The sequence below is a fragment of the Ammospiza nelsoni genome, chromosome Z (assembly GCF_027579445.1).
Source record: "Ammospiza nelsoni isolate bAmmNel1 chromosome Z, bAmmNel1.pri, whole genome shotgun sequence".
NCBI lineage: Eukaryota > Metazoa > Chordata > Aves > Passeriformes > Passerellidae > Ammospiza > Ammospiza nelsoni.
In genome coordinates this window covers 23,099,852-23,125,536 of record NC_080669.1, presented here as the reverse complement: position 1 = coordinate 23,125,536, position 25,685 = coordinate 23,099,852, and the positions used below count along the sequence as shown (strand labels likewise).

The following is a 25,685-nucleotide window of genomic DNA, read 5'->3' as shown; positions in this document are numbered from 1 at the left end:
TTCAGGTCAGGTTCTTTGAGAAGCCGAAAATGTCTGTTTTGTACCTTTGAACTTAATTCAACCCTGTGCTTTGCATCCTGTCTCTGAAGACTTAATTTCAAAATAAGACAATAATCTGTAATCAAGTAGAGAAACCATGGTGATGACTGTACTTCCACAAACCTAAATGATTTTCCAATTATGGAAGGAGCTGTGAAATGCAACCTTGGCCACTAAAGCTCTCCTACACATCATACAGATGTTCACAACCTTCACCATGCTGTGAAATACTCATCAAAATAGAAGCCAAATTAACACGTCTTACAAAGACTGCAAAAAGTGACTCACCAGTGTTATGCTGTTAGCAGCAATAACTGGATTCCTTGGATCATCAGCAATATCATTCACACATGCACCCTTGTCAGGCCCTTGCAAAGGTGCACATTATCAAGAGAATCAGTCAGGGTAGAACTGAGATATATGATTTTCCAGACTCCAAATTACAACCTAGTGATTACTTTCACAACACAGTTGAGACAAATAAACACAAGTTGTTCTAAAAGGCTGCTTCAATTATTAGCTATTAATGACAATCTCAGTACACAAGGCAATCAGAGGAAAAAAAGGGAGAGGTTTATATATATTTTTTTAAATAAACTTTTAATGTGCAATATAGGCATGATCACTACAAGATCTTCCACCTATACGCAATACTACACACTGTTAACACACCGCATTTTCACTGTACATTAAAAAATCTGGGAAGAATATTCCTTCACTGGAAAAATATCATACAATCACTTAAATAAACAGAGACAACATTACAGTGCAAACAAAATCCTGGTTTTATTTATTCTGCAATTATTGAGTACTTTCTAAAAGTCTTTTAGAAAAATAATAAAAAAACCTTCCCATGGAGAACCAATACGTTCTGAGATGATTTCCTCTTCCTGAACCAAGAACCTTGATCTGATCCTTGAAGCTGTAATAAGCAGGATACTCATGTGTATGATGCACATTCACATAATTTGTATGAAACAATGGATCCCAACCCAAAATTCGCAGACAGCAATAAAATGGCACTTGCTGGCTTCATCTGACTTTTGATCAGACCCATGACAAGAAAGGTCTGGTACAATAGTTATCCCCATGAATAAAGACAAAGTGCTTAAGGAAGCCAGACAAGGCCTTGGTTAATGATGCTATTGGCTTCTACTGGTAATTGCTGTTAGAGTAGGGGTATACTTTTTTTTTCCCCTTTAAAGAAGAAAAACAGACTATGGAACAGCAATCACGCCAGATTCAGCGCACAAAAGAAATAACATATATTTCTGTCCCAAAGGGAATGATAGTTTTGCTCGAGCTCACAAAGGCCAAGATTCAGAGCAGATGTCACCTGATTCCTAATTTGTGTGAACTCTGCAACCTTCATAAACTCCTACTCCGGTGAGAGAATATACTAACTTAAAAGTGCCTGTACGCTCTTGTCAGTTGAGTGATGTTAAGACAGTAAAGACTTTAGGGAAATACAAAAAGCAAGCAGGTAATATGATGCCTAAAGTTTCAGCTTTCATATTTTTCAGATTCTGTGCTGTTTTAGTGTGTAGCTCTGAGCTTCATATTAAGTGTTGTCAAGCTCTCTTCACAGGGTAGATAGACAAAACAATTCCTTTTCCAGCTTGACCAAGGACAACTGTTACAAGCTGCAGGCCCAAAAAGTATAAACAATGGTGAATTGAAGAGAGAAAACAAGGAGAATGGAAGTTCATAACCTCAATCTATAACTGGACAATTAACTCCAATATGCTAATGGACCAAAACGTATAAAAGTGTGACACCTTGTGACTGGTCATCCATTTTGTGACCATTTTGGGTTCATCTTGGGTGTAGCCCTGGCCAGGCTCTTACACTGCCCACGGTGTATCCTTTAAGGCCTTTTAATAAATACCTACTTCATTCTTTAACTCTGTCTAGCCTCTGTTCTAGGTCAGCCTTCTAAAGGCATCAAGTACACAAAAAGGGGATAATTGTTTTCACTTGGAAAGGAATGTTGTCTCTTTGTCCTCCACTGAGCCACCCTCCTCGGAACACTGGAAAACCTATTTCAATGCAACTTCCGATTCTGGGTAAGACAGATAGTTTGACCCACTACCACTGCTGCACAAAATGACACTGGGCTCTTCACACACATATGATCAACTTCTGTTCAATCTGCATTGGAAGCCATTTAAAGAATAAGGCAGGCTTAAAAGCAAACAATATTTAGCACCAGTGAGAGTATATGGGTCATCCTTGAGGTTCTTAACCGATTAAACAATACCATGAAGAACTACTTTTACAGGCAATAAGTGGTTATTCCATCACAATTTTCAGATCTGCACTTCTTTCTAAGCATACATAAAAAAAATAGTAGTAGCTAAGAAAGCTGAATTAAATAGCACACAATTTCACAGTCCTATTGCTGTCTGTAAAATACATAACCTGCATATAACCAGTTTGCTACTATACCAGCTGATGGGTTAATGCACAACATTCTAGACGTATGTGGGAGATGGCACAACATGAGGACTATAAGGCTATAGATTCCCCAGTTCCAGCTTGTGTACAATTATAATTTTTCACTTATCTCACTGAATGAGCACACAGAGCATGTAAAAAATATGTCCCAAGTACATGGGCACCGAGTTGGCAGGACTAAGATACAGAGCAGCTTCCACAGTGCTTCTGGCTGACAGTGACTGAAATACAGCAGGAGGCAGGCTTCTGGTCATGGTGAAAAAGAGCACTGGCCAGAAGGTATATGCCAACGGGGCTATGGCTTAAGAATGCCTTGGTAGACCAGAAAAACAAAATTCTGCTCTACTACATACTGCAATTCTCACAGCTGCAAAAGCGATCTTGTGGAAAGCCAGTGTGATACACATTAGCCTGCTACATCAGTAGGACAGCTGTTTGATCCAGATGAATGAGCAAGTGAAGATTTTGCCTACTAAAGCTTTATAAAAGCCTTTGACCCTCATGCATAAATACTAACCCACATATCAAAATTACTTATCCTAACTACTTAAAACATTATGGTGCAACTGTCCCAAACAGAATTAGCTGCCTGTACCTACAAATGAAACTTGCAAATGAAGACAGTAAACATTAAGAGATTATTGTACCAAAAAGGATAAAAATATATAACAAACTACTGTTTAATTACATCCCCTATTCATAAGTAATTGACCATGATTTGCTCTCACAAAACTATTTTAAGATTTTGTGTCTAATAGAAGTTCAATATTTGACTACCACAAGAAACTGTATTAAAAAAATCCCAAACCCCTCAGACTATGTGACCAGAGCCAGAGACTTGCTTGCTAAGCAGCTGCTTCTCAGGTCCATCAAGAATATCCTAGGGTCCCTCAGAGTAAGGTTACTCTTTCTCATGGAGAAGTTTCTCAGGGTAGCAAGAGAATACGAGTTGTTGGTTTTTACTGCTGAGAAGAACTTGTTGATTCTTCTCAAAGCATGAAGGAAGAACTTTTGTTGGGAAGCACTTTCATTCACACATAAGGTCTGGGAAGGCTATCTGCTCTCCTAGCATTAAAATAAGTGTTCTTTCTCTTACGCAGCAATACAATTCTAGAGACATGCTGCAGCACAAGTGTATCACACACACAGTCCCACAGACAACTCTGCAGAGCGCCCACATTCACAAGACTAAATGCTGCTTCTCTCCGTTATACACTCAGGCTCCTAATTCTGGCAATGAATTCTGTGCAACCCAGCTTATCTCTCACCTCCCATCCACAGGAAGGGGTGAGACTAGGTTATTAGAGAGTCCGTACAGCCACAGGGTAGAGCAAGGACAAGTGTTCTGCTCCTTTGATAGGCAGCTTTTTGGTAGTGTAGTAGTGGATGACTTCAGGAACACTGTCGAATGGAGGGCTGTTCTGGCCCAGGATGTACTTCTCTTTGGTTTTCGTCAGCTTCATATGCATAAAACCTTGACTGCTCCTGCAAGGAAAGCAAAGTGTAAGTTCATGCTTGTGCATAGGGAAGAGGGGTGCAGCACCACGACAGGCTCTCCTCGTGGAGGGGAAAGTAGGAGAACAAAATGCCAGTACCTCTGGGTGGCAGGCCAAGACAAGTGGACTGACTGTTTCCAACTGCTAGTTGCAACCCCCATGGACAGTTCACCACAAAGGCAACCTAAGGCAGTATTTAGTTTTCAGCACTTGCGCTGCCTTGATCCACATGCATGGCTGTCTCACACAGAAAGTGATCCAGAGGTGTACCAGTAAACAATCCATTTCCTTCCCATGGCCCTTCTCTCCAGCCCCTTCAATATTTTCTGTGAACACTTATTTTCACTATAGCTAGTCATTATATCTGGACCCAAATATCTGTGGTGTTGGCCTGTCAGAGGCCTGACAGTCCCTTCACAGGCACAAGCAGGCCATGCACCTTGCTCAGCTAGGCAAGACAAGACCTGTGCTGTTCTACCCTGCGGCTGCCTCAGGGCAGACCTCACCCATTCCACCCAGGCAGTAACTGCCCAGAACAGATCTCTGTGCATAATCTAGTGGCTTCAGGTGAGAAAGCTACTCCAGGTGAGCACGTTCCCAAGGTTCATGGCATAGTAATGCTTCAGACTGCACGCTATACTGAGCAAGGGCTGCTGTCCTGTGGTCTTTCTGCAGGCACTCTCTTTGAGGAAGGCTCATTATTACACAGGCAGGAGAAGAGTGTCATGGAACTCATGGAATTGCACTGCCTGCTCTTGGCAAAGCAACCCATCCAACAGAATTCCACTCTGATAGAAAGCACCCACACTGCCATGCAGCACCAGAGGTAAAGCTGGCCTCAGCTCTTCCCAGAAGTGACCTTTCAGTGTCTGCAGTCTTAACATAACATATAGGCTACTTTAAAAGTGTAGAGTTCAGCTAGGGCAACACAAGTGCAAAGAACAGCTCCTACACATCAAGACGTTAAATGAGGCTTAGAAGGTTTTTACAGCTTGTTTGATGTCCCAATCCCGAACTTTCTGGCTCCAAGCCATTGTTTCTTCTAGGTGTGTCCAAGGGCAGAGACAGTAGTGCTAAAACCGGAGTTGGTCTGTGTCAGCAAAAAAACCCAATTCAAGATGACACAGAAAGCTGCAGCAGAAAAACAAAATTATGTGAAAACCAGCTTCTCTAAAATCTGCCATATTCTAGTTAGCAGGTGCAAAGCTCCTTCTCTAAGTGCCTGTACCATAACCAAGCTCATATCTTTCAGATGTATTCAACAATTGCCTGATGAAGAGAAACCTGGTGTGCAGAAACTATGGCAGGCACTGTAATTATGGCTCTAAATGCTTAAAGTTGTGCTTTAAATATCAATTTCTTAGTGGGAAAATATATCTTTCAAGTCATAATTAATCTCTAAATTATTTTCCTTAAATAAGAGCAACATCTTTAAATACTTATTATGAGGACAGATGTATTGCTCTCTTTCTTCAGTTGACTACGAATCTGCTTTGCCACAAAAGGACTTGAAAGTGTGCAGATACATTAATGGAATCAGGTGCATGCTAATTTCAGAAGTATGACAAGGACTGAAGAATAATCTTTTAAGTGCACTTTAGTGCAGAGAAGGGAAAAGCACAAGCCTTTTTTGAACAGGAGGACAATGCACAGAGTATGAACAAATTGCTACAAGCCATGTATTCATGACAGCTGTTGCTTCCCCAGGAAGGACCTATGTATATATTCATGCTTGTGTAGCACATAATCATTGAGCTCACACAAAAAGAATCCTGGAAATATATCCCGAGAGGTGAGCCTTCTGGAAGGCCACACTGCTTGTGAGGGTGAGGGAAAAAGAATGTGAACTAAAAGTTATGAATAGCAGGCTAATGGAATGTAGACAAGGCATATACATAGCTTCTGTGCTTGGGATGGAACAAACCCAAGCAGCTGTGCAAGCTGGGGCACAACAGGCCAGAAGAGGAACTATGGTAGGGAGGACACATGGTGGGAAGGAGAATGATTCAATGGTCTGCCCATGAAGACCTACTGCAGCCCTGAGTTCCACAGCAAAGTGCAGCCAGCTGCTGGAAGACAGTGACTACTACTTCTACAGAGCGCTCGTGAGGCTGCACCCATATCTGGTGAGAGAGTGTCCCATGATAAAAGACATGTCAATACTGGAGCATATCCAGAGCAGGACTACTAACCATAGTCTGGGGATGGGAATATCTGACATACAAGGATAGGCTTGAGGGAATTGTGTCTGTTTTGTCTTCAGGAGAAGGAAAGGTGAGATGGAGGGTGTCAGGTTGCAATCATCCGCTGCCTAAAAGAGAGAGTTACAGAGAAAACATAAGTTTCTCTGTCAACAAGCACAAGCTGCAAGGGAGTTCCCACTGGACACAGGGATTTCTTCCTCATAGGAGTCCTAGAGCCCAGAAACCAGGATAAGGCAGGTCTGAAGGGTTTCATCCTCACAAGTTTTCCAAAGCACTCAGCAACCTGATAAGCATGTATCGGAGTTAGATCCCAATATTGCCGGATGGAATGCGCCGGGGCTCATCTGGCCCTTGCTGCTGGACCAAAGGCAGCACCTGTTGTGTTTCACCTCAGAGACACCTTTGGCTGGCTGGATGCTGCAGCTAGGCACTTGGAACAGGTCCAGGCATGCAGGAACTCAGTTTTACTTCTGGTGGAAAGGCTTTAGGCGATGGTGAAGGGAAAAGGAGACGGGTCCTGCTGGAGGGTTTGATCCAGAGCTTTACTCCAAGCACACAGACCTCTGCATGTTGCAGCAGCTCCAACAGAACCACGAACCACGTGGTCAGCGTGTCTTTTAACTCCAGGGAGAGGGGAGGGAAGGGGTAGGTATGCCACCAACCAGGTGAGGGAGGAAGGCTCAGGAGACAAGTGACACTTGGATAACCCAATGTCCCCAGGGCTGAGAGGCATCTTTTGAACTTCGACAGTCACAGTCACACAACAACACCCTTGCTGGAATACTGAGATTGATGGACAGCTCTCAGCAGGAGGCAAGGGGAGGGGAAGGGAGGGGGTATTGGCACACCTGGGAAAGGAACTGGGATAGCTGAAACACGGTATTACATCACACTGCAACAAACTTGGAGCAGGGGATTGGACTAGGCATCTCCAGAGATCCATTTGCAACTAGATCTCTCTAGGCAACTGGAAGGCATGTTAAACTGACTTCAAAGCTTTGCAGTGTCTCACACACAAATTTTCTGTTCATAAAAGAGGAGAACTAAGAGGCAAAAAGAACATTCAGTCAATGAACTGGTTTTGCTTACTGCTAGTGTTTGCAGCCAATACCACATTGTTAGTGATAGACCTGATTTCTATCCTGGCTACTTTTCTGGATGTTCAGAACTCTTTAAACTGAGCATTGTTGCAGGCTTACTGGAGGATGAAAGCAAAGATTATGTTTTCAAATATTTTCCTTCTTCACTCCCTTTCCACCCTCTTTTAGTTGTCCAAAAATTACACTGTTGAATGTGCTATCTGCCCTTCCCCATTTCAAATGAACTATCACAGGTTGCAATTAGACATAGCAAAACAGACAATTCCCATCTTCTATAATGTAGAACAAATTAAGCTGGAAGAAAGTCAACTCAGCACCTTGTAATCATGTCCTTGAATTAAACCCTTTCAACTGTAAACTATTCTGTGAAACTATTCACATCTACACTAAGAATCTTTCTGTGCTGTCTCACCTTCTCTATTTGTCCTTAAAATCCGTCTCACAGCGTTCTCTCTTTTGGTATGCCTGGATTCAGAGAATCAGTGCCTTTAGTGACAGGTAAGGGCAAGATGCATCTGCACTTGATAAACACCACCAATGCTGCTGGATCAGTGACTAGAATTACAGGACCACGTGAAAAAAGAACCTGGAAGTCTTATTCTCTCTTCCTCTCCTCCAAATGCTGATTTTTGTATGCAAAGAGATTACTGAAATTTCAGGTAATGGCAGGGAAAAAAGCTCCATGGTTGAAGTAATTGTAAATAAGTTTCTGCTTAGTTTTTGAAGCACTTTTGGAGTCTACCTGAACAAGTGCCTGATTGAGTAGTCCTAGTTTTGAAATGCCTATTTTCAGCTCAGCAACAACTATTAGAACCTGTCAGGCCCAAGGTTTTCAAAGAAAAGAACCTAAATAGTGATCCCAAATTCACATATGTGAACACTGGTAAGAGCCAGTGCCTTGAAGAGACAAGACATACACGTTTTGTAAGAGAAGGTGCTGGGACCTGAACTACAGCATGTGATATTGTTATATAGTGTGAATTCTAAATGTCATTGTGGTTTTTTCTAATGTTGCAACAACTCTTCACCACTTTTTCATTCAATTGACAGCGACAAAACAGTGGTACTAGAGACAATATTCTATCCTTTCTTTCCTTTTTGCAACCATTCCCGTGAGTTTCAAACACAGAAAAAACTGCTAATTGCTGATCCCTGCACCAAATTTCTTTGGAACTCTCAAGCACAGATGTTTACACAGACACAAACCGGATACATGACTAACAGTCGGTCACACCTTGCTTAAAATGTTTGGCAACACAACCATAATACCAAGAGACTTGGGATTGCAACCTCCCCACATATTTTCTTTCAGTTTTCAAAACCCAGTGAGGATGAGAAAGGAATTGGGCAGACAGTTAATTAGAATGTGCTTTTTTGATCTTATGCAGGAAGTGTGATAAAAGCAGCTGTAATAAATATTAATTACATATTAAACCTACTATTTTTTCCAGGAAATATCAATGGCTTTGAAACATGATTCAGTGCTCACAATCAGAAAGCTTGGCCTAGTCTTCTGAACCCTATTTTTGCTGAAGAAAGCACTGTTTTGTCAGAACAGATTTTTCTGCATTAATTTTGATGAAACATCACTTGCATAAAGAAAAAAGCAACAACTTTGCAATATCATCAGAAAAAAATTCTAGCAATGTAGGAAATATATATTGTATTATTTTTCCACTCTAAAAATATTTTCCCATTTCATAATTTTAACTTGTGTTACATGCTGTAACTTTGAACAAAGCCTATGTACAGCAAAAAGAAAATATAATAAAACCTCACAGCTTAATGCCTGACCAAGAAAAAAAACCAACCCCCCCCCCCCCCAAAAAAAACCACCAACCAAAAAAACCCAAAAAACAAACCCCAAAACCACTGAAAAATCATTTACCAGAGACATTAAGAGGCTGGCCTCTTAGCTGTTTTCCCTGCTTCAGCTTTGCTTTGTCAAGCATATTATACACAACACTGTCATTCTACACTTGACAGGCAATCTCTCCATGATAAAATAAACATCTCTTCCTCTACAAACAAACAAGGTGTACAAGTGTTCATTTGCACCCAGTGTGTGAAAATCACTACTAAGACTGAGCCCAGGCTCCATCCTCTATAACCAGTTCCCATCGGCTGCTTTGAAGGTAACAAGAATCCTCAGCTTGTTGGGTTGTCCATAGAAGTGACAGAATCCATACTTCTTGCTAACAGCCAGGACCTTATCTTTATGGTTTAGGCTAACAATAGACTAATATTACACTTTTAAATACTTTTATTCAATTGCTACTTTAGAGACCCATCAAAAATCCCATGACCTCTTTGTAAATTATACTGACAGGAAAAAACTTGTTATTTTTACAATATTATGAGATTTACTTCCAAGAACAAAAATCAACAGAAAGGTGCAAGTCCAGCATTTATCCAGAACCCAGAACTACTCAAAGTTTATGTACTCAGCTTTAGAAATCAGGACCACTTCTACAGACTGTAATGACAAAAAACCCCATAGCTTGCAGTTTCCTTTGCTATTCAGGGAAACCACATGCCTGTTTACGAATCCACAGAATCAGGATGTCAAAAGGCACCACCCTCTCTGAATTCAGCTCTGTACTTCCAGTGGCTGTGATTGTGCAGGAACTATCTGACAGATCAGAAAGCAATGCCTGTTACTGTTTTGCTCATGGACTGCACATTTAGTTAATTTGTGAGATAGTCCTTATTTAAAATTGAGAACAGCCACATTTCTCAAAACTGAAATGTGAGTCAGGAAATGAAGTAGTGTGGGCACGGTGCACACTGCTGCAAGAGTCCTGGGAGGGGGAAATCCTGACTGAAAGGACTAGCTAGTAGAGCCCAGCTGGTGCCTGGTCTTTACTGACCAAGACTGAAATATGATAACTCCATCCTGAGATCCTGTTTTATTGCTATATCAGAAAGGCATCTCTGTGAGCTCAATGTTATAAAGTAATTGCTGAACACCTAAAACATTTATAAGTAAGAAATGGCTCTCCCTCTTCATTTCCACACATACTTCTACCTTTTTCACCACTGTGCTTGTTAGTAAAAAACAGGTCTCAGACAAGGAATTTAAAACTAGGCATTTCAACAGCAGCCAGGAATTTCTTGTCACAGCACAGTTACCAGGAGTATGGGTCTCCAATTTTTACCCAGCCTTCTCCAATTACAATTGTGTTTAAAGAAAGAGTGGGTGGGTGTGAGCAAGCCAAATATGTACAGCCCTGAAGGAATGCAGAGAAGAGGAAACATGGAACAATCCAGGGCTGACGAGGAGATTCAAGAGAATGTACAGCTGCTCCTCATGCCTTTGCGATAATTTTGTTCTGGGAAGGTAGATCATTTTTTTTTCCTCTTCTGCTGTGCAGAATTTAAACAATGCTGACAAGAAGGCTTAGGTCTTTGGAACCCAATCCATAGAAAGATGCTTTTAGCTTCAAACACTTGTCACTAACAATACCAATTCCTTGTTTCTAACTGAGGTGGGCAACATAAATGTGTACTTCAATAAAACCTTCTCTGATGCCTGCAGAGATAGCTAATCCACATGCAATTAAATTTGACTGGGTAAACGACATCATCTCAAAGTGACAAACATTGACATGAGCAACTTAAACTACCTCAATTACTGTTTTATACACAGATACATTTCAATTTAGCAATAAAGCTATTTTCACACTCATTTCATTATATTTGGAATGATAATTTTTGGATTTTGAACCAGACAGATATCTCACACAAACTACCCATGCAAGTCAAGCCTGTCTGACTATCTCAATGTCCACAGAACATAAAAAGACTTCCTGCTATTGGAAAAAAATGGTCTTCAGAGATGTCTCCATTATGAAATATTCAACTATATTAAAAGAAAATGAGCAAGTTCTACCATCTTTTCACTTTTCAATACAGGTAATATTTGGGTAGATTCTCATTGCTGTGTTTTGGGAAACAATCTTTTGATATTAGGGAAAAGAAAACTAAAAAAATAGAGTGAAGTGGTTTGAGTTTGGTTTTTGCTTTCTGTTTTGTTTTTAGAAAAAGCTTGTCACATGAAACAGAAGAATAGATTTTAAATCACTGTTACTTAATCTCAGTACAAAATCAGGGTGTGAGTCTTACTTTTTCCCTAAAGCAGAAATGAAACATTTAACAAAAAAAAAAAAAAAAAAAAAAAAAAAAAAGCAAGCTGACTCACACATCATGATACTAAAGGTCCCTAAGAAGCACAAACACACCTTATAGGCAATGGAAACATCATAGTTCTGTCCAAAGAGACTACAAAAGGATACTAAAGGCATGAATACAGCTGTCCAAAACAGCAAAATATAATTTTAACTGCCACCTTTCCTCTGGATGTGTGCTCTGGCAGAATAACAAGAATCACTGGGCTGATGCAAGAATTAAGTGAAATACTTTTAAAAATAGGCCATATTCCAAGACTTTGAATTTAAGGGACAGTTCAGGCCTGAGGGAAAATTTATTCCAAAGCTTGTGCCATTAATGCTTCAGTGTTTGAAAATATCTAGAAGACACCTATATCGGAGTATACAGAGATCAAATTACAAAGGAGATAACAGGAACTCAACCACAATTCTAAAGCAGATGTGTTCCAGCTCAAGGCAAACTTCTGCATTACAGAGAGATCCCAAAAATAGTAGCAGAGGAATAGTGATTTAAAATACACTCCTACAAAATATTTTTCTTCTCAAGTCCTAGAATGGAATTTTAAACTTATAAAAAAAATGGATCCACTTTGGTGCTACTTATAAAAGTGTTTGTTACAACCAGGTATCACCATCATCCCAGCAGTAAAATGTATTTTTAGAACACACCTGCAAAGAAATGGCATAAAAGCCAATCTGGCAGGAGTAATGCTGGTGAAAAGGGTAAGCTGGCCTGTACCCCAGCCCTACATGGAAGGTTGGGTTCCACATCAGACCCTATCCTGCATGAAGGAAAGAAAGGAAACATTTCTCTTTGCACCTGTACAGCCTATACCAAGGTAAACGGGCTTCTTTTTCTCCTGCACAGAAAACCTTGACAATCTTCCTCAGCTAGAAAATGAAATTAACTCATTATCCTGTTATGGGTGGGAGAATTGGGCTAGATGATCTTTGATCCTCCCTTCTAACCCCAACAGTTCATCAATTTGTATTATGATGGGTTGAAGACATCTGTAATGTATCCTACTCACCCTAAGCTAGGTAAGGCAGATTCAGAGCAGTGCTAAGACTAGAATACTGCTGATTTCCTAATTCTGTAGATCTTTCATCCTCAATCCTGGGCTTTTGACTTCCAAGAACTGTAACAATGCTGTACAGCTTTACTCCAGTAAAGCAAACAAAACAAAAGGAATAAAATTCCCTAACAATACAGTTCCTTATTCAGCCAAAAGCAGAAGCAGCAGGAGCATTTCAAATTAGAACCAGGAAAAAAGAAATAATCCAAGTTTATTTATTTAAGTGGACACCAAATGAAGACTAGAAATCTATTAACATCCCCAGACAGGAAGATACTAATTCAGTGACTGTTACTATACATCACGTGGTCCTTCAGAGCTAAAACAGTGCAGCAACAAACTGGATAATTTTCTCGTATGGCACCAGAGAAGTTAGGCCTTATAAAGACATTTACTATTTTTTACTGAAAAGTACTTACTTCAGTGAAAGTGAATAGTCATGCTTGCTTGTTTGACTATTTCTTACAAGGTAGCTACACTCCTTACATAAACGCAACAGGTTTTCTGCATCTGTCCGACTTATTGCTCCATGATACCATCTACAAAAAAGCAAAGAGGTTAATTAACATACATAAATATTCCCACGCATGCTGCTTTAACTACATAACTTTTTAAGGTGTGAATTGCTACCAATAGCACATGGATACCTTTAAAATCTAATATATTATGGATAAAAAGCTCCGGATGAAGTTATTACAAATTGTGGAGGCTTCTCATTCCTGTCAGCTGAGGGGAAAACTCAGATCAGGAAACCACACAATGAGATTGGTGTACATGTTTATGTAAGAAATTCCCATTTAGAGAAACACATTATAATCTGTCTTGAAAACAGATCCATGATATACAATTTGCTCTATTTCATCCCTGGGATATATCAGTTTTAAAACTAATACACAAAATAAACAACAAAAGCAAAGAAACTGAAGATCACACATGGAGAATATGGACAGTTAACAGTGGAAAAGATTTGCTAAAATAAATCTTTGTAAAAGGAGAAGAGTGTGAAAATCTATTGAAAAGGCTCATTCTAAACAAAGCTGAGGCAATTCTGAGAGCTTTAGATAAATCTCTGGTGGATCTCTAGAGTGGATTGAACAACTCAGGTTAAAAAGGGAATTGGGTGAGAGAGGTGGGTCCTTCATTGAACTTAGCCACTGCAAACAAAGAAGCTTCTCAGTGCATGCTGCTCTGTATCAGCTTTCAAAATCTGAGACTCCAGGAGTAAGCACTTTGACCCTTCCCTAAGTTTCCAGAGCAATGTAACGTGTCTGGCCCTGTGTCAAACGTGATTCTGAGGAAGATGTCTCCCTCCCTGCAACTGCCAGGTGCACTTTGAAACATTACGTGACACTACCACGTCTGCCTCAGCAAGAATGAACACATCAGAAGTCCTGTCTGTTCTTATCAGGAACTGTTGCTTGCTTTGTGTAGAAGAGTTTAATTCCATTTGTTCTTACTCTAAGAAAGATGCTCCAACTAAAAGATAGGTGACTAAAGACCAGATAAGCCTTTTTGACAGAAATCATTCCCTTAACTGCCTCTTGCTGGTGACTCCATTGTCAAATCTGATGAATATGCTAAAAAAAATAAAGTTGGTGCCCAAATTAAAATTCATTGAGTGCTTGATTAAAACCAAAGTCTGCATTAGAGGGAACTAAAGAGAGGTTATATTTGTATAGTCAAGACAGACTAGAAAGGGAGGTCCTGACAGCTTCTTCCCTTCACAAATAAGATGGAGACACAGATACAAATTATTTCAGGCAGGCTCCTCCTCATCTCTCATTAGATATTTACTGGTGAAAGATATTTCTTAACAAGGAATTTGAAGACTAGACTGTGTTTTGAGTGTGACAGAATAATATTAATACAAGTGTGAATCAAGACATGTATTTGGGAGAATTTAAAAACTTTTCCTGTTAGCTACAATTATCTTTATTTTCTTTTCTCCCCAAAGGGCCAATAAAACAAAAGTGAAATATTACCTTACCAAAAGAAGGGAGATACTGAACTCTGATATTCAGAGAGAAATAGAAAAAGAACACAGGGCTGGTTTGAGGAAGAAAAACCTGCTTTTAAGAGTTGAAAGTAAACAGTGGATGAGACTCTGATTCAGATGTGACGCCTGGAAGCTGTTTTGGCTACACCTGACAGTAAGCAGCAGTATCCAGAAGTGTAATTGTTTGTGAGTCATAGGCCCATGTAATTGGGACACTCTGATTGCTCCTGTTCCAGCTACCTAGTGTGATAAGCAAAGTGCGATAATCAGCTTTAAGTTCCTGAGAGATTTGCTGTTCAACTGCATTGGGTCTGTTTGTCCTGGGTGTGCTCATTTTTTTTAAATGTCAGCATACAAGCATTTATGAAGAAAGGTCAAAAATTCAAACATCAGTGATGTGGTTTTAAAAAAGTGCAATGACAGCTTGTGAAAGACATCAGCGCAAAAGTATGGAATAACCTGAATGTCTTCTAAGATATCCTGGAAAACACATGCACACAATGCAAACCTGAAAGCAAAATTCTAACATAACCACACACTTTGACCCTTAACAGGATCTCCTCCCAGGTTTGTAAGTACCCTGACTGTGGTTTACAGAATGCTCTTCCTGACGTCCCTTACTTTGTCAATGGTCACGTTTTGGCCACTAAGGGGCCACAACTCCACTGAAGACAGGAGAGCAGCATCAATTATACAGTAAGTATACTAAGATATTACAGCTTATATAATGCACAGTACTACTCTATTTCTGCGTTAGAGCAAAACAGGAAACCACAAGATCTTGATTATAAGACTGGGAGGGATTCACTTTCAATAAGACAATGGAAACAGCAGAACACACTTTTTCTTTACACTGTTATTAAGGAAATAGAACAAATTACTTTGCTTCCCCTGGGTGCGTGAGCTAGTAAGTTCAGAGTTACAGATTCCTCAGTCACAAGTAACTAAAAATATTTTCTTAATATACTAACTCACCTTGGTATTTCTGCGTGTTTGGGGAATATCCTAACCTACCCATCCACTTGTCAATTTGTGTGCATCCTTTACTTTAGCTCTTGTATTCCTTTCTGCAAAAACAGACTCCACTTTTGAAGAAAAAGAAGGAAGGGGTTGGCATGTGCTGTGGAGAGGTCTCACACTACTAAAATGAGTAATATGAATTATTATGAATATTCTATGGTAAAATGAATGCAGACTCTTTCATTTTATGATGCATCATTCTTAACTGCATTCGAGGTTTGATCCATCATGCTGAAGAAACAAAAAAATCCCTCATGTCACTGACATTTGAATAGTTAGGAAGGAAAAACTAGATCTGCAGTTTTCAATTGTAACATTTAACTGCAGTTATACTAAAAGACAGAATGACACCACAGCATATTTGTGAGTCAAACAGTACGTAACAGACACTCTCCTTCCTGCAATTATTTTTAATATATTTGGGACTGGGCGAGCGACTTTGGCAAGCTGGAACTACCCAACTTGGAGGACCAAACCTACAGTTAAATTTACAACCTTTTACTTATTTACCTAACAGTATCAGTGACTGATTTCACAATAATGGTTGGTACTTCCTCTACTGGAGATAAGCATACAATCAGTGAATGGGCAGATGGTTCAAAGGCTGAGGTTGATTAGATGGAACATGACAACATGTGGATGATATTATCTGTTTCAAACTTATGCTTCCAAATACTGCCTGAAAAATAGAATGTCAAAGGGAAAGCAATTTCTGGAACTACCTCCTCTCAAACCCTCCTACTGAGGGTTCTAAGCAAAAGGATTCTTAATCTTTTCAATACCACTAGCATTAAGGAACAAAGCATTCTCACAAAGCACATACTCACATCCATGCTAAGTTATGCCCTCCCTCTCCAGTGCAAATAAATTCTGCCTCTAACCCAGAACGAGAGTTTCTGGAGTGGACTGCCTTCAGGGATTCAAGACACAGCTTCTTCACTTAATTGCATGAATCCACTGGCTTCTCAGTGACCAGGAATATCACTCTAATTTTTGTAAATTGCTCTACTTTTTCACTTTTCAGGATTTTTCTCTGTGTAGCAGGAATTCTGGGCCCCTTCTCTGAGGCTGCACCTTTGATATGATACAGGACAGTGGGTCATTTCACCACATAAGCCAATCTGTCCAAATTGTTCAAGGAAGGGCAACAATAAGGCAGGACAGAGGCCACTCTTGTGGATACCAGACAATTTACTACAGGGAATTTACCTAGAACCTGAATTAGATAGAAGTGCATCTAAATACCACTCTCAAGTTTGATAGCACAAGGGTAGAAATAACAATCTCTTATCTGAAAGCTGTTTAAGTGGTTTTATCATTCTCTCCCTGGAGGAGAATCACTGCCAGATGGAAGATGTATTAGAAACATGCTCCTCTGCAGGCACAAATATATTTGTTTCATGTAGCTTTAAACAGAATTTGGTTACATGTGAGATACAACTTTTTTTCCCCTAATGCAGTATAAACAACAAGGTTGAAAATGGAATAACTGAATACTTGACAGATAAAAGTCACTGTTTCTGAGATGAGTTTCCTGTTTAACACTATTTTGCTCCCCCACAAAAATTACTTACAATTTGCAGGACTAGTAAGAGTAAATCTTTGGAGCTTTGGGGATACTGAGGAGGGAAGCTGGACAGTAGGATTTGGGTACTTACTGCTCCTTTAAGTGGGGAGGCAAAGAGCTAGAGAGCAATTACTGTGCTTACTTACATCTGCTTTTCCAGTTGAATAGTTGGATCTATTCTCTCTCCCAGGATCCCACAAAATTCTGGACTGCCATGTTTGATAGGTTTAAAGCCTCCTCCAGGTGCTCTTAATTGCCTGTGCTGGTCATTTGAGGGAGAAGGAGATGCTTGCCGTTTCCCACTTCCATTAAACTGGGCTGCAAGATACACAATAATTACCTCTCCAGGCAAGGTTAGCAAGGACCAAAAGAGTTGTAGCACTTACAGAGGTTGTCACACCCCACAGAGAATAAACATATACCCATAGATGCTTTATCTACAAAGTTATAAGTATCAGGTAAAGTGTTTCTTACTATGCAGAGTACAGTCCTAAAATTCTCTTGTTTTCCCAGTAATAAAATTCACGCTCTTCTAAACCTTTTTATAATAACTACTGCTTATCTTGACATGTGATACTTTGATCCTCCAGAGCTGATGCTATTAAACAAGTAACAGTAATGAGCCTTAAGTCACCTGCCATAATTCCAAAGGAAATAAGTGAGAACATCAGTTTGCCTCAGGTTATGTGGTATCATCCAGACAGTGATTTGGGGGCAAATCAGGCAGCTAATATCCATATCAGAAATACTGTCAAGCAGCAAAGAATTAACAGTGCATCCACTCACATGCTGCTGGCACAAAGCTTTTGCTTTTAAAGTCTAGGAAACAGATGACAAAAGGAAGATATTCTTTCATCATTTCTCTCACTAGCTACATTATTCCAAGAAAAGAAATACAACTTATTTTGCAAAGCTGTAATTTATTACAGCAGTGCAACACCTGTAGCTAAGCACATACTAATGATGTCAGCATTCTCATTCTACACTTACAGATTCCACATAGCTACAATTTAAAAAAAAAATACTAAAGGACAGAATGTTGACAGAAACAGTGAAAGAATCTACCCACACCATATTCCTGACTCTTATTGCCTTCTACAATTTGCTGCTTCATCAAAAATTAACATTCCCAGCTGCAAATGATTGTGTATTAAGGCCATCTAGTGAGGACCAGGCAGAGAACCTTGACTGTGTCAGGAGGTAAAAAGCACAGTGCTCACAAGCACAAACAGCTCCATCAGCCCCTGTGTGAGTTTCAACTACAATACTGGAGAAAAATGTTACAAGGAAAACTGAAGGAACTCCCTCAACACTTATAGGCCTCATGCACTTAAAAGTGAACTTACTATAACAAACAGCCAAGTAGGCATGTGGCTGACAGTATTAGGTGTTTTAAAGCAGACACCTGCAATGTTCAAGTTCAAAATGATAATGCACAGAGACATGTTGGATGAGGAAAATGTTTTGGAGCTGATTTTTAAAAATTTGTTTATGCTTTTGTCATGAAGCTTAGGACACTTCCAAATCGCCCCTCTACTCAGAGAAAGTAGGCACAATTTTTTTATTGTAAAATTTAGGCAAACGTATTCGCTCACATTCCTAAGTATACATAGTGGAAATATGCTGATTCTTTCTTAACATAAACTCAGATTTAACCTCATTACTGGATAATGAAAGCTGATTAGCATAACAAGGAGAAACACTGCATGTGGATACCTGCCCGTGACATATACAAGCAGTATTATTACTTTAAGAAAAACACCCGGATGTAACTTGGGTACTCTCTGAAACACAGTGAGCTTATTGTCACCTTCCAAACAAGGAACACCTTTCAGATGCCAAAAAACTCCGTTCACATAACAAACTCAGTTCTGACTGTTAACAACTTGTGATTTTAACACAGAATCACAGAATGGCTTGAGCTGAAAGTGATATTAATGATTATCTAGTCACAAAACCCTAAGAGCAAAGAGATGCCACCACAGGCAGTGATTTTGTCCACTAAACCACATTATTCAAAGCCCCATCCAACCTGGCTTTGAACAGTTCCAGGGAAGGACCATCCACAATTCACACACAGCAACCTGCTCCATTGCTTCATCATCTTTGACTAAACAGTTTCTTCCTAACATCTAATCTAAATGTCTCCTCTTTTAGTTTAAAAATGTTTCCACTTTTTTTATCTTTACATGCTTGTGTGGAAAGTCACTAACATGATGATAAGACATAGGAACTATTCTCCAAAACAGGACAAAGTCAAATTTCAGATGCTTTTGAATGTTGGGGCTTTTATCTCTGTTTGAAAAGTTTAGACATGTGTCTGGACTTCTGGCTTTTTTTTCCCACCCCCCCCAGGAAGAAGCAGTCTTGAAGGGCTATCCAAGCAGGTTAAAGTGACAAGTGTGATACTCAGTCAGGTATACCTCCCTACCCAATGCTGTAATCTGAGTTTTGGCTGCTATGAATCCTCTCTTAAACAGAGCTAAAGTGTATCCAGCCACTGCAGTTATGGAATAGACTGCAATACTTTACTTCCACACTCCTCATGTGGCCTCTCTTCCACTGCCCTGTAATTCCCGCCCTACCCCTGTGACAGTGGCATGCCAGAATTCCCTTGCTTTAGGTCACTCAGGGTCCGAGGCAGCATCTTCCATTCAACAGCAGAAGAAGCCAGAAAAAGTTTGGCATTTATAAGTCCTTCTTCCATAAGCCCATGATCAGTGCTGGAAACTGCTACCAAATGGCCCTCTTGACCATTGAGACCCTCTTTGTAAGTGAGGGTCACACATTTTGTAACGCAATACTAAGACTGGCTTTACAGACTTCACAAGCATTTCCTTTACCCAATGTTTTCTGTGCCCACACGACAGTTTGAAGAGCACAGATTTCTCACAAACTCAGTGGAAGCCAGTCTCAGTGTGACATTCTTCAATAGGTGCTCTGGTACCCATGCTATCTTCTGTCTATCCAGTGGGCTCTCCCTGGTGTTATCTCTTTTTCTAGCCAGACTTGTGTACCTGGAAGCTACTTTGTTCCTGTTGCTTTGCCAGCCTCAACTCTTCTGGGCAAACCAGTCTGCCCAGCTCAGCGGGAGTTCTAACAAGACCTGCTCGCTTCCCATAAAAGCCATCAAAAACACATTTTAGCTTCAGCTGAACAGCCTCCAATAAAACAACCCCAAAATTGTTCGTAAAAGAACTCCAGCTGCAGACAGTCAAAATGCAGCATTCCAGCTCTGCTACACAGAGCCGTATCTTTTAACACAGCAAAATCCATAGGCTATGTACATCTTGCTCCATCCACAATGCCAGCATGACACCAGCCTCAGCCTCATCCTTAGGAGTCAGAGCACAGACACACTGCCCTCAGCCTCAGCACACTTCATAGCTTGTGCACCCTTTCATTCTGACAAATCCCAAAGTCCAGGCTGGAAACAAAAAGGTTTTAGCTATGCTTCAGCAACAAATCTTGAAATCATGGCAGAAGAACAATTTTTTTTTCCTTCAAAGACCTGCATGAGTAATTAGGTTCATGGTAATTCTAGTGTTGCTGGTGATTTTGTTTTGTTTCTACAGTCTATCACCTGACAAATCAAAAACATTTGCTTCATAAGACTCTGTGTCTGCAACTCTCATCACAAATGTATGTTGTTTCCTCCAGATGAATTTCACAAAATAGGAAAGTTTCAGCAGAGGATCCCTCCAGGATCTCCACAGTTCCACAGAATTGGAAGATGGTAATTGTGGGCCTGTAAATGGGACTTACCCATTGCTAGAATTTTTAATAGTTAGACCAACACTGCACTTTTCAGAAAAATCCACCTCAGCTAAGAATTGAAAAACCCCTTTCCAGATCTATACTATGGAACCACCAACTAAGTCAGAAGAGCACTTCATACATGTCAGCAGGGGATCAACACTTCTCCATTGCAAACTTTCCACCATTTCAAACCTCAGAGCTGGACCTCTTCATTCCTTATTTTAAACATTTACTACTCCTAGGACAAAGATGATTTCTAGAGACACTAGATGAAACAGCAACTTGCAATCAGGCTTGTGGCCAATCCTTAGACATTTCTTTGTGACAAAAGAAATTCTTGTACCTAAAATAACCTTGTACCTAAAACAAATTAATCTATAATGAATGGCAGCCGTAATGAGAGAAATCTAATTAATCTCAAAAAACGTTTACTCTTCTTATTTTAAATAACAATTCTCTATGCTGAGCCTGTAAGTAAACCAATCATATCATAATACCATTTAATTAAACCTGTCTTTAGTCTATTAATTCAGTAAAGCAATATTTTGCTCCATGTGCTTTCGTAACTGCATAGTACTTGAAAGAATATTTACACATAAGCCAATCATAAAATCTTGTATTGGACTGACCTTGTTAATTTACAGTTACATATAAAAACTGAAAAGTAGATATAAAGAAAAAAAACCCACTAAGATTCTTTATTTTAAAACAACTCAGAAAAACCCTATTTCAGATTTACCTCATAAAGACCAAAAAAGTGGACACAAAGATGAATACAGAGGTTAAGACAAGATCCAAATTAATTAAAACTCATAGATTTCATATAATATGACCAATGCATGAAGGACAATAATTTACATATGCCCTTATATGACTCTTTAGACTTAACTTTTAAAATCCAGTCTCTGTAGTTGCTCTATTACAATTTGAAAAATTTGGGAAATGTGATCTCACTGGAGACAGATGCATACTGGTCCACAACTTGCATCTCATCATCATTAAGCAGTGAAGTTGCTGGTTTTTGAAAGAAAAATTACTTCTGGTTAGCACACAATCACTGACCTTGTGTGGGAAGTTATGTGATCAGATCAGGTCGTTTATCCAGTCATTTCTTCCCACAGGATGAAAAAAAACTGAATATGGAGACTGCAAGAGCTCCTTGAATAATTGTTTCCAATACTTGACTGTTCTTGCAGAGAAAAAACCAACTTGAGTCAGAACCTCTACTGATTCATCTTATATCTCATCTTCCCATCACACACCTGCTCATTTGTAAAGAAAATGGCTCCATCTTATAGAGGATCTCCTCACAGGCATTAGAAAGTTCCCACTATGTCCCACCCAAAGTTTTCTCTTCTCCAGGCTAAGCAAGCCCAGGTCTCTCAGCATCTCTTCACATGTGCCGTCATGTGCTCAGTTTCTTGTCATTTTGTTGGCTCTATGCTAACAAAAACGTTTATCAACATCCCTCTTATATCAGAATTCTACCACTGCATTATGAATAGCTCAAGAAATATGAAGTGAAGAGGAACAGTCACTTTGCTTCATCCACTAGCTTGCTCCTATTCGCACAGGCTAGCATGCTACTAGCCTTCATCATGGTGAGGAGTATTGCTAGCCACATTTAGTCCACTTCCCCTAAGACTGTTTAAGCCCCTTCTAGCAAAGCTGTAGCCCAGCAAGTCAACCACATCTAGGTCCATATCATTGCAGGGGCTTAGTTTGCTCCAGATGCAAGTCTTTAGGTCTGTTCTCATTAGGTTTTGTAAGCTTGTTGTCAGTTCATTTCTCCAGCCTGTTCAAGTCCCTCAGAATGGCAGCGTTGTACGTACCCTCCCCTCCCTTGGCTTTTATTCCAAGCTTGATAAGGGGCATTTCCTCTCCTTCTGCTCTTGGTTACTAATAACTGTGCTAAACAGGAAGGGTTTCAGAACATATCCTTGGAGGAATCACACTTGTAACCAGATTCCAGGAAGAGTATGAATCACTAACACTACCCTTTGAGGTCAATGACTCTGAAAGGGTTTTGCAGATCTACTAGTCCATCCATCTGGGCTACAACATTCCAAACACAGCTGATGCCACAGCACAACATCCTAAAAGCTACACAGATGAGACATACTTCTCTCTTTCCATTAAGAGATCTAGTAGTTTTAACACAGAAAGCAAACAGGTTTGTCAAGCAGGATTTACCTAGGATAAATGCACACTGACTACCCAGTAATCATTGCTCTCAGGCTTCTTCCATGTTCAGTCCTGGAGTCACTCCTCTTTTCTTCCTGCCTCACCCCCAACACTTCATCACACTGTCCCTTTGAGAAGAGCTCCACAGTTTCAGGACCCTGCAAAGCAACTTCCTCACCACAGAGATACTCAACAATTAACTCTATCTACATCCCATCCATTAAAATGAAAGAAGGGAGAAGGAGCAGGGGAATCAGAACTTTTACAAAATAAGTTGCTAAGATGATTGACAACAGGTTGGCTGAAATACCAAACAAAAAGTGCAGTTTCGTATTTCTGCAGTAGGTAAAGATTTAGATGACCCACATTCACTTTACAGACATTTCTTCACGCACACATACACAAAAGAGCATAACTATTTGATTTACCCCAAAGGCAAGTGTATATAGTACAATTGTGAGAGGGAATTTTGAGGCTGGGATCTAGGAATCCTACCTGCCAAAGCTGGGATGCTGACTTTGTTCCACTCCCACGGCTGATCATACTCATCTGCAGGCCTGTCATCATCCTGTGGCAATTTGCTTTCTCGTAAACGGCGACTCACCACACTTTCAGAATCAGATTCCACACCACTGCCTTCTGGTTCATAGGGTGTGTCATAGAGCTGCATGTTTTTCTGATGGGACTTCATGCCTTCCTGCTGTTGAAACTCTGTTGGCAAGGAGGAAAATTGCATCAGAATCACTACTAACCATGTCTTATCATTACAGTCTATAATTTTAGAGCATTCAACTTCCACCCATTTCTTAATAGCCACGTAATTATAGAGATGACAAGCTTGTACAAGACTTCTAAATTCTACCTCTACACTGGTAACTGGCTGGAAGCAAAAGTTTGCTCCAGTTAACCACCACAGCTTCAAGCCTCCACCAACATTTCCCAGCTTGTGCAGAGCCAGATTGCAGGAAGCACACAACCCCTGTCAGCTGCTAAAAAGCACACTCACAAGCAACTGTACATAGATTCCCAAGAACACTGAAATTTGTGTATAGTTAGCTCTTCAGGAAGAGATGGTTCCGAAGTGAAATTTGAAGACACAAAGAACAGAAAAAAAATAAATTCCACAGTACTACTGTATATGCTGATAAAAAACAAGTTGTCTGCCTTTACACCTACAGAATATCAGCAAAAAATGAACTAGAACTAGAGTAAGAACTAAAAGAACTAAAAGAAAACTAGAACTAGAGTAAGAACTAAAAAATTAACTAGAACTAGAGTAAGAACTAAAAGAAAAGCATTAGTGCTTATCTCACATCAAAGCAGTCATAACAGCAGCTCTCGGCTGCCTGAACAGCCGTCAGAACCAAACCGTTTTGGGCAAAATCAGAAGAAGCAGTAAGGAGGAACAGGCACAAGAGGTAGCTCAGGAGATCCAAGTGATACACTGTGGGTACCTTCTTCCCCTCATGCGAGGTGCAGCCCCAGGACAGATTACCAGGTAGGTCATGGGAAGTGTCTTCATTCTTTTGAGTTTACAGAGCCTTGGTTAGGCAAAGCCACAGTCCCCGCATCTACTCATACAAAACTGGGTGAGTGAATGATAGACCAGGTGCCTGTGCTACCATTCAAACAGACCTAGGAAGGCTGGAAAATGGCACACTAACAGGCTAGAAAGCTGCTCACCAGAGAAGGACTTTGGGGTCCTGAAAGGCAGTAAGTTAACACAAGCCAGCAATCCACCCTTACAGGAATGAGGGACAAGCCAACTTGAGGTGCATCAGGAGTGCTGAATGCAGATCAAGAGATGGGATTTTTCCCTTCTACTCAGCACTGAAGAGGCCACATCTGGACTGCTGGGTCCAGTTCTCATTTGCCCAGCACAAAAAAACCACAGAATACTGCAGGAAGTTTCAGCAAAGGCCATGAAGCTCAGTAATGGGACTGAACCATTTTTCATATGAGGAGAGACTGAAAGAGTTGAGACAGGCTAGCTGGGAGAAAGCAAGTTTTAGTGGGGACATTATCAATGCATATAAACACCTGATGGAAGACAGAGAAGATGGAGAAAGACTTTTATTGACAGTGCCCAGTGACAGGCCAAGATATAACAGGCACAAGTCAAAAAATATGCAATTCCATCTGAACACAAGAAAACACATTTTGACTGTGATAATGGTCAAACAAAGAAATAGGTTGCCTGGAGAGCCTGTGAAGTATCCATCTGTGGAGATATTCAAGATCTGACTGGTCATAGTTATGGGCAATCTATTCTAGCTGAATCTGCTTGAAGAGGATTTTTTTTTATTATGTAATATCAAGAGGTCCCTTCCAACTTCAGATGTTGTGTGATTATACTGATCACTGCAACAACAAAATAAGAACACCAATAATATAGCAAATTGCAAAGTTATGAAAAGACTCAGAGAACTTTTAAAGCTACAAATGAAGGAAAGATCTAGAGCAGTTCTCTGTTAAAACAACAAAAGTCATAAATCAAGTAATATATCAACAAGAATATTATAATCAAGTAACTTCTCCAAACCCCTTCAAAGCACAGTGAAAAGTCTGCAAAATGACAGTGCCCTTATTCCTTGAAAAAAATTTATTTCATTTATGCA

The 25,685-nt window shown here is 40.0% G+C and overlaps 1 protein-coding gene across 2 annotated transcripts in view; it reads right to left on the bottom strand.

Moving 5' to 3' along the window:
- Positions 1 to 612: 612 nt before the first annotated feature.
- The window catches only part of SHB (SH2 domain containing adaptor protein B), a 58,497-nt gene continuing 33,424 nt past the window's right edge, over positions 613 to 25,685 (bottom strand). Inside the window, exons 3-6 of one of the 2 annotated variants that reach the window (XM_059492943.1) lie at positions 23,563 to 23,778; positions 17,271 to 17,442; positions 12,961 to 13,080; positions 613 to 3,981 (exon numbers count right to left, since the gene is read on the bottom strand). In XM_059492943.1, coding sequence (XP_059348926.1) covers positions 3,798 to 3,981; positions 12,961 to 13,080; positions 17,271 to 17,442; positions 23,563 to 23,778 — 692 coding nt within the window. In that variant the 3' untranslated portion in view covers positions 613 to 3,797. Of the gene's footprint in view, positions 3,982 to 7,024; positions 7,240 to 12,960; positions 13,081 to 17,270; positions 17,443 to 23,562; positions 23,779 to 25,685 lie in introns of those variants that run through there. The other variant, XM_059492944.1, reaches the window with a different exon arrangement.